The 10,697-nt window shown below is 46.7% G+C and overlaps 1 protein-coding gene across 1 annotated transcript; it reads left to right on the forward strand.

Moving 5' to 3' along the window:
• Positions 1-3,259: 3,259 nt before the first annotated feature.
• On the forward strand, positions 3,260-8,157 carry LDLRAD1 (low density lipoprotein receptor class A domain containing 1). The gene is made up of 6 exons (XM_014870677.2): positions 3,260-3,426; positions 3,816-3,870; positions 5,894-6,025; positions 6,426-6,563; positions 7,048-7,176; positions 7,872-8,157. The coding sequence occupies exons 1-6, from the start codon at positions 3,406-3,408 to the stop codon at positions 8,015-8,017; spliced, it is 621 nt and encodes a 206-aa protein (XP_014726163.2). The 5' UTR covers positions 3,260-3,405; the 3' UTR covers positions 8,018-8,157.
• Positions 8,158-10,697: the final 2,540 nt, after the last annotated feature.

The following is a 10,697-nucleotide window of genomic DNA, read 5'->3' on the forward strand; positions in this document are numbered from 1 at the left end:
ATTGCCTTTACCTCTTCATGCTGAACTCTTCAATTGGACAGCAGCCATTGCCCTCTGTGGAGGTGCCATTGCAGAGGCCTGAGAAGGGACAAAGTGATGTTTGGGGACACTGCTCACTTGGCAGGGACAGGAGCTGCCTCTAAGAGATGCTGCAGCAGCGCTTCAGCCACGTTTCTGCTGGCACAGGCAAAGCCCAGCACAGCCCTGCTCTGCTGGGGATGCCAGAGCTCAGATGTGATGTGTGCAACCCTGTTCAGCAATTACTCTGCCAGTGCTGGCTTTACTTCAGGGATTAGTGCCCATCTTCTTAGCACTGTGGTGGTTGGAATTTCCAGAAGAGACTGCAGCAATCCCCATTTTTCTAACTGAATAGCTTATGGAAATGTTTGCAGGCCTGTTAAAATGTTTTCCTTTACCATTACACGTGGTTGCAGAGGGAGCTGCTCTGTGCACACGTGGCTCTTGGCCTGTTCCAGCCTGGACAGCACAACCTCTGTTAGGCTGACGACTTGATTTCACAAAATTTTCTCTTCAAAACTCATTGCTTACAGCCCTAGGCTTCAGTTAAGCAAACAACTTATGCTTTCATTGGGTGTTTTGTCTTTTGTTTGCTGTTTAATGACATTTCAGCTGAGTGATCTGTGCAGTGCAGCCAGTGATTCAGCAATGTGCTCTTGGGTCACAGAGAGCTCTGTGCCTATGGCACTCTGGCACTTGGCACTGCTGTACCCAGAGCAAGCCAGAGCCTGAGGAATCTGGTGAGTGTTGTACTTGTAAACTTGTCAAAAGACCTTCCCTCAGTAAAATCAGATACTAGCAAGTAATTGAACTGCTTCTCAGGATTTCTAATCTAAATGGAGTCTTTAAGCTATCTTGGCATTTGGCTTTGCAAAATGTCATTTCTTATTCATTTTTTGTTAAATGTTTGACTTACTGACATCTCCATTTTCAGAGGTTGCAATTTGGGTTTGATCTCTGCTCAAAACCACTGTTTAAATGAAGTGCCTTAAATTATTGAAATTGCAGGCAGAAAGCATTTTATATTCTCTTTAGGCATGTGCCTAACTGAACCTGTATCAGGTTTAGAATGAATCATCTGGACAAAAATGAGGTGACCCTCTTAAATGTGTGCAATTCACTGCTGGCAGAAATAGCCAAGGTACATTTGGGGAAATTGAGGGTTTTTAGGTGCTAGAATTAATAATAACCTTCTGCATACAGGAAACCTTGATATTTGTTGCCTCTTCAGATTTTCTGATCTTTGTCAATTTTTAAAAATTTCTTTAAACTTCAGAAGAGTTTACTTATGCTGTCATGAACTCATTTTTCTGAACTCTAAGCAGTCTTTGATGTGGGGTAACTGCTCTAAAATCCAACTGCCTGGTTGGCTACAGCTGAGCTTGGTAATCCTGGAGCAGGAAACAGATGGTGGTAGATATGAGGCTGTAGAATTGTAGAAATTTTTGCTCAGAAAAGACCTCCAAGAATGAGTCCAACCATTTCCCCAATACCCATTGCCACCAGTAACCCACTTCCCCAAGTGCCACATCCACATGGCTTTAGGGGTACTTCCTCCACCACTGCCCTGGGCAGCCTGATCCAATGCCTGACAACTCTTCCAGTGAAGAATTTTTTTTTCTGCCATCCAATCTAAACCTCCTCTGGTGCAATTTGAGGCTGTCTCCTCTTGTCCTGATGCTTGTTAATTGGGAGGAGAAGAACCTGACCCCCACCTGGCTCCAACCTCTTTTCAGGGAGTCACAGAGAGCAAGAAGGTTCCCCCTGAGCCTCCTTTTCTCCAGGCTGAACTCCCTCAGCAGTTTCTCATTACACTTGTGCTCCAGAGCCTTCCCCAGCTCTGTTGTCCTTCTCTGGACATCTCTTACAGACATTTGTCTCCAAGGGGGGTTGACTCCACATTTAAAACTCTTCATTGTAGATTGTTTTGCAGGGTATGCACAGCTGGCCTGCTTGACCTCGCTCTTACACAGGGCTCTCAGCAAACTCACAATCACCTAATAAGCTTTATGAAGGCTCAAAATAGTCCTGTATCAAGTCTGATTAGAAACTGAAGCTTCTTCTTTAAAGAGCAAGAGATCCAGAATTTAAGATCCACTTGGTCTGATATTTTTCTATATTGCAGTAGCTTCCCAGACTTGCAGACTGTTTGCTACTTGGTGTTGGATGTTTTCACCCAAAATCCTTCGTGAAACAGGAGAGTTTTCTAGCACCACCTTTAGTAGCAATGTATTCCTGTGAGAAGCTTCTGTTTTGGACAAATTGGTGCTGCTGTACTGAAGGAGGAGCTGCTGCAAGACTGATAGGAGCAGTGAGAACAGGCTTGGAGATGTCCTGGTCATGAAGAGTGTATTAACTCAGTATAATTGGGGGTGGGTTTATATGTGGGGATGGAGAGGGAAGTTGGAGCTGTAGTTGTTGTTCCATGTCAGGCATTATGTGGTGCTCTGAATCAGTCCAAGGCTCCCAGAGGCAGCTTAGAGACAATCTGACTGCCAGCCTCTCTTCCACAGCCCTGATGAGATTGTCTTGCTTGGGGAGGAGTCGTGGCCTCTGGGGTGGCAACAATTTGGAAGCACTTGAGTCCTGTGGACCCTCTTGCAAGAGCAACTCAGGCTTCTCAAAAACTATGCTGGTGCTTTTTCTCCCCACCACCCCCACAGAAAAACTGGCTGCTCATAAAATTTCATTCTTGAAGCTGTAAAACTCCCCTCTATGGGAGCTGTGCTGAGACCTGTGGCCAGTTTAGAAGGCTCCAAGTGTATTTGAACGTTTGTGTTTGCTGCAGGCTGAGCTGCAAAAGTTTCCAGCCGTTCTGGAAGTTCAAGCACACAAGTGAAAAAGGACCCTGGAGGATTTCCTGTGCCTGTGCTCATTGCCCAAGCAAGAAAGCTGTTCCAGATGGTTGTATCCTGCACAGCTCTCCTGAGATCTCATCATCTGGCAGGAGCCTGGGCTGGTGCTGCCACAAGGGCAGTGTGACAGCTCTGCCTTGGGAAGGAAATGTGGAGAAATGAGACTTCCATGACAATGAGCAGACTCTCTTCCCTCAAGCTTTCATTGTGAAGGATTTCCTGTGACAAAGCATAAATGCAGTCAGCATGAGCTAGAGGTGAGTGCTCATCTCCCACCCTCAGCTTCCTGTACTCCCTCTCCTTCAGTACCTGGGTTGTCAAATGCATTTTTGCAAAACCACATTTGGTTTTGTGGAAAGAACAAGAAGAAGAGAAGAACAAGAGTGTTTGATATTGGCTTTCACAATGGGCTGGAGCAGAGGCTCAGCACTGCCCTGCCATTGCCCTCCTGCCTCTGTTGGCTTTGTATCCTGGTAACATTCCTGTGCTCAGGCACAGAGAACTCCCTGTGGTCCCTGGAGCTCTGGGAAGCATGAACAGAACTCATCCCCAGGTACAGTCCTTCAAAAAAATCCTGCATACAGCTGTTCCCTGAAGTATGTGTGTTCTTGACAGTGCTGTTTGCCTGACCTCTTTATCACTGCTTTCTCTGAGGTTCTGAGTTGTTTCTCCTTACTTTGATACAAAAGAGAAGAGTTGATATAAAGCGCTGGACTTGGTTAGTGCTTGTTTTACAAATGGGTAATCAAGGTTTAAAAGGTGATGTGATGGATTGCTTTGGGAATTAAAGCTGGGCCGTGTTTTCACCGAGGCAATTTTTGCTTTTGTGTAACACTAATGGAGAACAAGATATGGTCATGGGTAAGATGGTATGAGAACTAGAAAGGTGAAGTGTGTGTGGCTGTGAGGTTCTGTAAATCCCTTTTATCCCTTTCCTTCTAGAGAAACGGTGATGTAGCTACTTCTGGTTCAACAGAGTCCTTCTCTGGAAAAAGAGGTAATGAATAAAATGCAGAATTCTATTATTAAAGCATAAATCAGTTGAAACTATCAGTGTAATATAAAACACAACCACTATTTATGGTCTGTTTGGACTGATTTTCCCTCTTTTCTGTGTAGTGAAATGTCCAGACTATAAAATTAATAAACTTCAGCTGTTCTGTGCTGGCTTGGAGCTGGCAGTCATGTGTATAGTGCTATGATAGGTGATCCTTGTCTGTCACAGAAAGGCTCAGAATGACCTTGCTGTGGCCTTTCCATATGTCTTAATAGCCAAACTTCAGCAAATTTTGCCCATACTCTGAAGGACGAGGTGAGATCAAACAGAACCAAATAGCAAGCCTGCAGATCAGCTTGCAACATTTCATCACCACCATTATTTTATACTCAAGTCTGTAACTGTTGTGCTTTGTAGTCAGAGGTGTTTTGTAGACACAGACATGCTGTAATTCACCATTTCTCTTCTGAGCTGAAATCTGTGTTTAGCTTCTCCTTGAGCATGGCAGAGGGGGAGGTTGCTGGAACCAGGATCCTTTTGCTGTTGAGCAAAGGCTGTGCCTTCCCTTGAGTTTGAACATTAAAACAACTAAGTAAACACAAAGCACAGCTAAGACAAATTCTAACTTAACTTTTAAGTTTCTGAAAGCTTTTTAAAATTCTAATTGAAGATTTTTAAGTTCAGATATACCAAAACCAATTATACAGGCAAGATTGTCTTACGTGTATTCTGAGATGGCCAAAATATATTTTTGCTATTGGGAATATGAAGGAATGGAGGAAAACACCCTGTTGGTTTAGAGAAAAAGCTCCAGTGCAGGTTGCTGAGGTGAGGGCGGGTGCCTGGCATTGCTCCTTCGTGTGCTACCATTGTGTTGAGTGACTGGGTTTGGCCTTTAGCTTCTGCAGTTGGTTTGATTTATGTACCTGACTTTCTGAAAGCTGCAGTCCCTGGAAGGTTGCAGTGCCCTGGAGGTATTGAGGGAAAGGGCAGCTCTTCAATTCCTGCTCATCATTTTGTGCTGATAATCCAGCTTCATTCCATGGGCCTGGTTAGGGCAGAAAGTCTGAAATGCTGTAAAATGAAATCTTAGCTCTTGGGGAGTTTTGTTATGGGCTCTGGGAGGACACCTTACTCCAGCCTGCCCTGTGTTTCAGTGTCACTGCTGTCACACAGGGCTGGGCAGGGGCTTGGCCTTCATCCTTCTGCATCTGAGTCCACAGGATGAGCTCTGATGGAGATGTGTTTGGGCCATTCAGCCCCAGTGCTCCTCCCATGAGGAGGTTCTACTGGTTTGAAAGCAAAATCAGTAAGAGACTCCAAGTCAGAAATACAATTCAATAGGGAAAAAATAAAATACATGCAATAGTACGAAAGAAAACCACTGACAGAGTCAGAATACAAGCTGACACCTCGCTATTAAGGGGTGGTAGCAGTCCAGATGAAGTGGTCTTGTTGAAGTAGTGATCCTGTAGAAAGGTCTGGTAGCTCTTGTCCTCTGGAAACCAGTTGTAAGGGCTGCTTTGGTGTTCCAAATCTCAGATTGTATCTAAGTAGGAAATGTTTGGTTCCTCTCCCTGAGTGGGGGCATCCCTGACTGGGATGATGTAATTTTATCAGTAATACAGTAGGACTCAATGGCCCATTAACAGAAGATATCTTCCTAAAGGAAGGATGGGTCTGGAAAAGATAAACAACACTGCCCCACCTTGTTTTAACAGATGGCCCATTAGCAGAGGATATCTCCCACAGAGATAAGGATCACTGCCCTGCCTGGTTTCAACAAATGGTGATAGAATACATATTTTTGGGCCCATCTTTATATTGTAACCTAGGATAGAGGTGTTTAATGTTGGAGTTTGGCTCTTTAAACTCAATTATCAACCCCTAACCCCCAGCAGCCCATACCAGTCTTGCATGCAGAGACCCCAAAATGTCAGCCTCATGTCCCTGCACTGTTCCCCTCTGAAATACCCCACAGCCTTCCTCAATCCCTCACCTCTCTCTCTCTTGCCTCCCCCAGGCTGCTGCCATCCCTGTGGTGCCCACACTGGCTGCACACAGAGACCCCTCTGCATCTCTGTCGTGGTATTGCTCGTCCTTGTGGCTGCCCTGGCCTCGTGGCTGGCTCTGGCACTCCTGCCACAGGCACCAGGTTGTATCCCAAGAGTGGTTATGATTTTGGAAAGGGAGGCAGAAATGGTGTTGCATGAGCACAGCCCTTGTGTCCATCACTGTGTGCTTATTTGTGCTCTCAGCACAGACAGGAGGAAGGGATGAGCAGGATAATGGGGGCTGTACCATCTTTGCTCAGCCCAAATGGCCACCAGCCATTCCCTGGCTCTGCTGTCCTGCTCCATAGGGCTGGGATAACTCTGGGTAGCACTGTCATACTCAAACCTACTGATGTGGTTTTCAGACTCTGCTGTGAACCTACCAGAAATTAATTCCAGAACAAAAAATTAATTTCAGAAACCCCCCCTTTTACTCTCCTTGATCTATTCCTCATATCACAAAAATGTTGTAAAATGAAGGTTTTCTTGCTTTCCCCTCAGTGAACCGCCTCTGCACAGCCCCTAATAACAAGACAGGCTTCTTGTGTGACGACAGAGTGACCTGTGTCCCAGCCAGCTGGGTCTGTGACAGCATCAGCAACTGCAGGAAGGGAGAGGATGAGCAGGAGCAGCTCTGTGGTGAGTGGTTTTGTTGTGAGCATATTCCCTGCAAAGGTCTTGAGACAGCAGCTGGGGTTCCTCTAACCCTGCTCCGTGCTTCTGGCTGCCCACAGGAGCAGATAAGCCTGGCAGAGCCTTTGTAGGGCAGGTGCTGAGAGATGGCACTGCCCAAAACCTAGCAGGAATGCCAGGAATTAAAGATTCCAAGCTTATCTGATCTTCCTAGGGTTTTTTTAAACCATGATGTAGTTTTTCTCCATCAGTGAAGCTGTATGCTTACATGGGTGATTTATTGTTCAGTCACCCTGGGGAAAAAATTTAATCCAGCATAAAGGTGGGGCAGACTTCCTGTGTTAAACAACAGAGCTTCCTCATTTGTTTGTGTTATTTTGATACTGCAGGGAAAGTGTCCTGGCAGCACTTTGGTGTGTGCCATCCCCATTTTAGCCGGTGTGGCTGTGCCTGGGGGAATTCACCATGTCCTGTGTGTGTGCCCTTGCAGGTGACTTGCCCCACAGCCTCCCAGGACACCTGGTTTTCTACTGCAGGAGCCCCAGGTCCTGGGTTTATGCTGACCAGAGGTGTAATGGGATGAACGACTGCGGGGACTGCTCTGATGAGACAGGGAGCTGTAAGTCTGTCTGCTGGCTCCTGTCCTTGCTGCTGATGGATTGCTACAGGTTGTACAGGTGTGGTGCTTATGGATACTGCTGGGAATGCCTGGAGGCTGGCATCCACACTAAAACACAAAATAGCTGGGATAGAGTGTGAGTATGAGCCATGCAGGCTCAGTCCCCCTGGCTGCAGAGGCTTCTGTGTCAAAGCCTGGTGGCAACTGAGAAGGGAAAAAACTTTTTGCTCCCAAATATTGTTCTTCCTCCATGGCTTGCTGATGTGAAGCAGTTTCATCGGGATGTGTGGCTGTAGTTAATAGTAACTGTTCAAATTGGCCTTTGGTAGCTGGTCAGCAGATGGGTGGATCTCCAAGTTGGGCAGGAGTTGAATCTTGCCAAAATAAGCAGCAGATTTGCTCCTAAGTCATTGCCATGTTTTTGGGAAAAAAAAAAAAAGGGGGGCGTGTGGGAAATTAGTTAGTTGCTTCCCCCCAGGATGACCTCTTTGCCATGAAGGTCATTGCAATGTCACACTCTGATTGTCTCCCGCAAGTAGCACCAAGCCAATGTCTGCTTTGGTGGGCTCACAGTCACAGGGTTGTCACCAGCAGCTTTTCTGCTGGGGGATGAAAGGGTTTTACCCGTGTAAGGAAGGAAGGAGGGGGTCAGTGCAGCAGAAGCATTTCAGTTCCTTGTTTTCTGTCTTTCCCAGTGGCTGCCTGCCCCCCATGTGGGCAGGATTGGTGGAGCTGCAGCCCTGTGCACTACGAGTTCTGCTCCTGCATCCCCAGGAGGCTGTGCCGGGATGGCATCCAGCACTGCCTGGGCTGGTCCGACGAGTTCCTCTGCACAGCCTGAATCCTGGCACCCGTCCCTGCTGGGGAGAGAGCAGGGTGCTTCCCACACGTCACCCTGGAGCCTTGGGATCCTGCCCTGCCACCTGCTTGGGAAGCTTCAGCCCAAACAAATCCTCCCCAGCAGTGCAGTGACACCGAACAGGGACCAGGGGCGTGTGGCAGCCCTTGGCTGGACACTGCTGTGGGACAGCTGCCAGGGGTCTGCTGCCATGTGAAGGTGACACTTCCTTCATGGGCAGCACTGCCTGGATGCTGTGCTGGAGATGCTTCACCAGCCACTGCTGGCACAGCCCTGGCCCAGGGGTTTCTCCTCTATGGACACTGAGAACTGCCCCGAGGAGCAGGAGCTGAGTGAGGTGAGCCTACAACACATCTTCTTCTCCTCATCAGGAGGAGAAGCTTCTATTTGTGTTCAAAACACTTCTGCAGATGGTTTCAGTAGTGGCTTTGAGGGCTTTGTGTTGATGCTCCTGGGAATGATGCTCCTGACACTTCTCGGGAATGCTGTGCAGGGATGACACTGTGGGGAGCTGCTGCTCAGGGCACCTCCTGCTCTCTTCTCAAACCATGAAACCAGCACAGTGTAATGACATGAAAAACTGGAGAAGTTTCAGGGTTTTAGGGGATAAATCATCCCTGTGGCAGAGTAGCTGTCCCTGACAGCCAGGGCAGGGAACCAGCATGTGAAGAACGTGCTCTTCACTCAGGACTGTGCAGCTTTCCAGCAGCAGGTTGAAAACAACCGTGGAGCTGGGATAGGTCTCGCTGAAGTTGGCAAAGAAAGGAGGAAAAAGAAGTCTCAGCCTTGGTGCAGAGAGCAGCAGAAAATCAAGTGCTGCTCTCAGGGTGGTGTGGGATGACACTGTATCTGTTTGCTGCTTGTTTTGTTCCTCTGCCAGCAAGGCAGGATCAGCCAAGCCTTCAAAGCAGTCCTCAGGATATAGGTATGGGCAGGACACTGAAATTTAACAAAGATGAGGTTTTCTTTGCTCCTTTGAAAATCTCATCTGTGTCTAAAACATCGAGGAAACCCGCACATTTACAGTGAGTACTCTTACTTTTCTGGGCCCAAAATAAACATGATGTGATCTTTTTTCCCACTGCCACCCTAGGTTGTAGATATTTAAAAATAAACCCCTGTTCACTCATTTCTTCTCTGTCCTGTGATCTGCAGCTCTGCCTGTCACTGTAACTCAGATCAGTGGTGAATGTTGCTTCTAATTTGTCACTGGGATACAGCTGGAAATCTGAGAGATCTTTTTATAAATAGCTTTACAGTACTGTGACTCACACTTCACCTGGAATGAGAAGGCAAAACTCTGCATGGGGGAATGTTAAATGTTACTCACCTGTCCTTCTCCAGGCCTGGCCAGGGAGCACAGCTTGTTTTCTCTGTGCCTGTAAAATGTCATCCCAGTGCAGTAAGGATTGAACTAAACAGCTGTTTAAAAAAACCCCAAAAATACAGGAACCCTCATCCTCAGCACAGAGCCCAGGTAATGGGATTGGTAAAAATAGGATTGGTAAAAAAATGTGCGTCTCTCCATAGTCAGATCAGCATATCTTCAGTGGTGGAAGGGGTGGCCAAGAATTCCATGGTGGCAATTGCACCAGAAGCAGCTTGAGGGGGAAGATTGCACATCTTCCTCCCCACTGAGCTGCTGCTTTGAGTCACAATTTGTGCCATTATTTGTCTCAGCAGAGAGCTGATGTAGTTGTCAGGGGAAGGTATTAATAGCCTTGAGTTTTCTGGGAAAAGAAAGTAGGATTTGAATGCAAGTGTGCCTGTTTTGTTTGTGTGTAGTCCAAATTTTTTGAGGAAAATTCAGCAGTAAGGAAAAGACAAAGGGGTTTTGTTCTTTATGCATTTTTGAGCTGAAGTTAATTTTCTTGGCCTCTTCCTGGTTTCCAAGGATGTGCTGCTTTTCTTGGTGATGAATTATGGTAAACAACAGTGTAAAAGAAAGATACCCTCTGAAGAAGCACTGGTAGGGGAAATCTGGCCTCCTGAGGCCTGAGAGAATGATGCACCTCAGCCAGTTTTGATGGAAATAGGGTAGGAATTCAATGTTAAACAGTTACCTGCAGCATTACAGCTGCACAGACCAACACAGAACAGGTCTGAGTGTCCAGGTGATTTAGAGCTGATCTGCATAATTAGTATTTGAATTATAAATGCCTCTCAATGTTTTCAGATGGAGAAGCACAATTAATGTACTGCAGGCATGCTGAAAATGGCTTTTAAACCACAGAATGATCTCAAATGCAGTGAATTTACTTGTAAGGGAGAATATATTACAACTGCAGAGCGTAATCTCTACAGTAACCTCATTCCAGCTCTGATTTCTTGGGTGAAAATGAGAAAGGGGATTTGTGTTCCACTTTGGGCTTCTGCAATAGCTGTTGGTGAAGTGTTGCTGCCTCTGCCTCCCTTCCCAGAGGTCTGTGCTTATCCTTTGTGCTCCCTCCCTCTGACACAGCCCCAGCAGCACAGCCTGGTGTTTTCAGGCTGAGGTTTCTGTTTTAGCAGCACTGTAAACATCCCATGGCACTTGACAAGCCCAGTGCAGCTTCATTTCAGATGAGCTGCAGTGATTTGTGTCCTGCTCCTGGAGAGGCAATAGAGGAACAGGGATAAGACCAGCTGTTTTAGTAAAAAATACCTTAATCAGAAGAGTTAG

The sequence above is a fragment of the Sturnus vulgaris genome, chromosome 9, assembly GCF_052056855.1.
Source record: "Sturnus vulgaris isolate bStuVul1 chromosome 9, bStuVul1.hap1, whole genome shotgun sequence".
Classification (NCBI taxonomy): Eukaryota; Metazoa; Chordata; class Aves; order Passeriformes; family Sturnidae; genus Sturnus; species Sturnus vulgaris.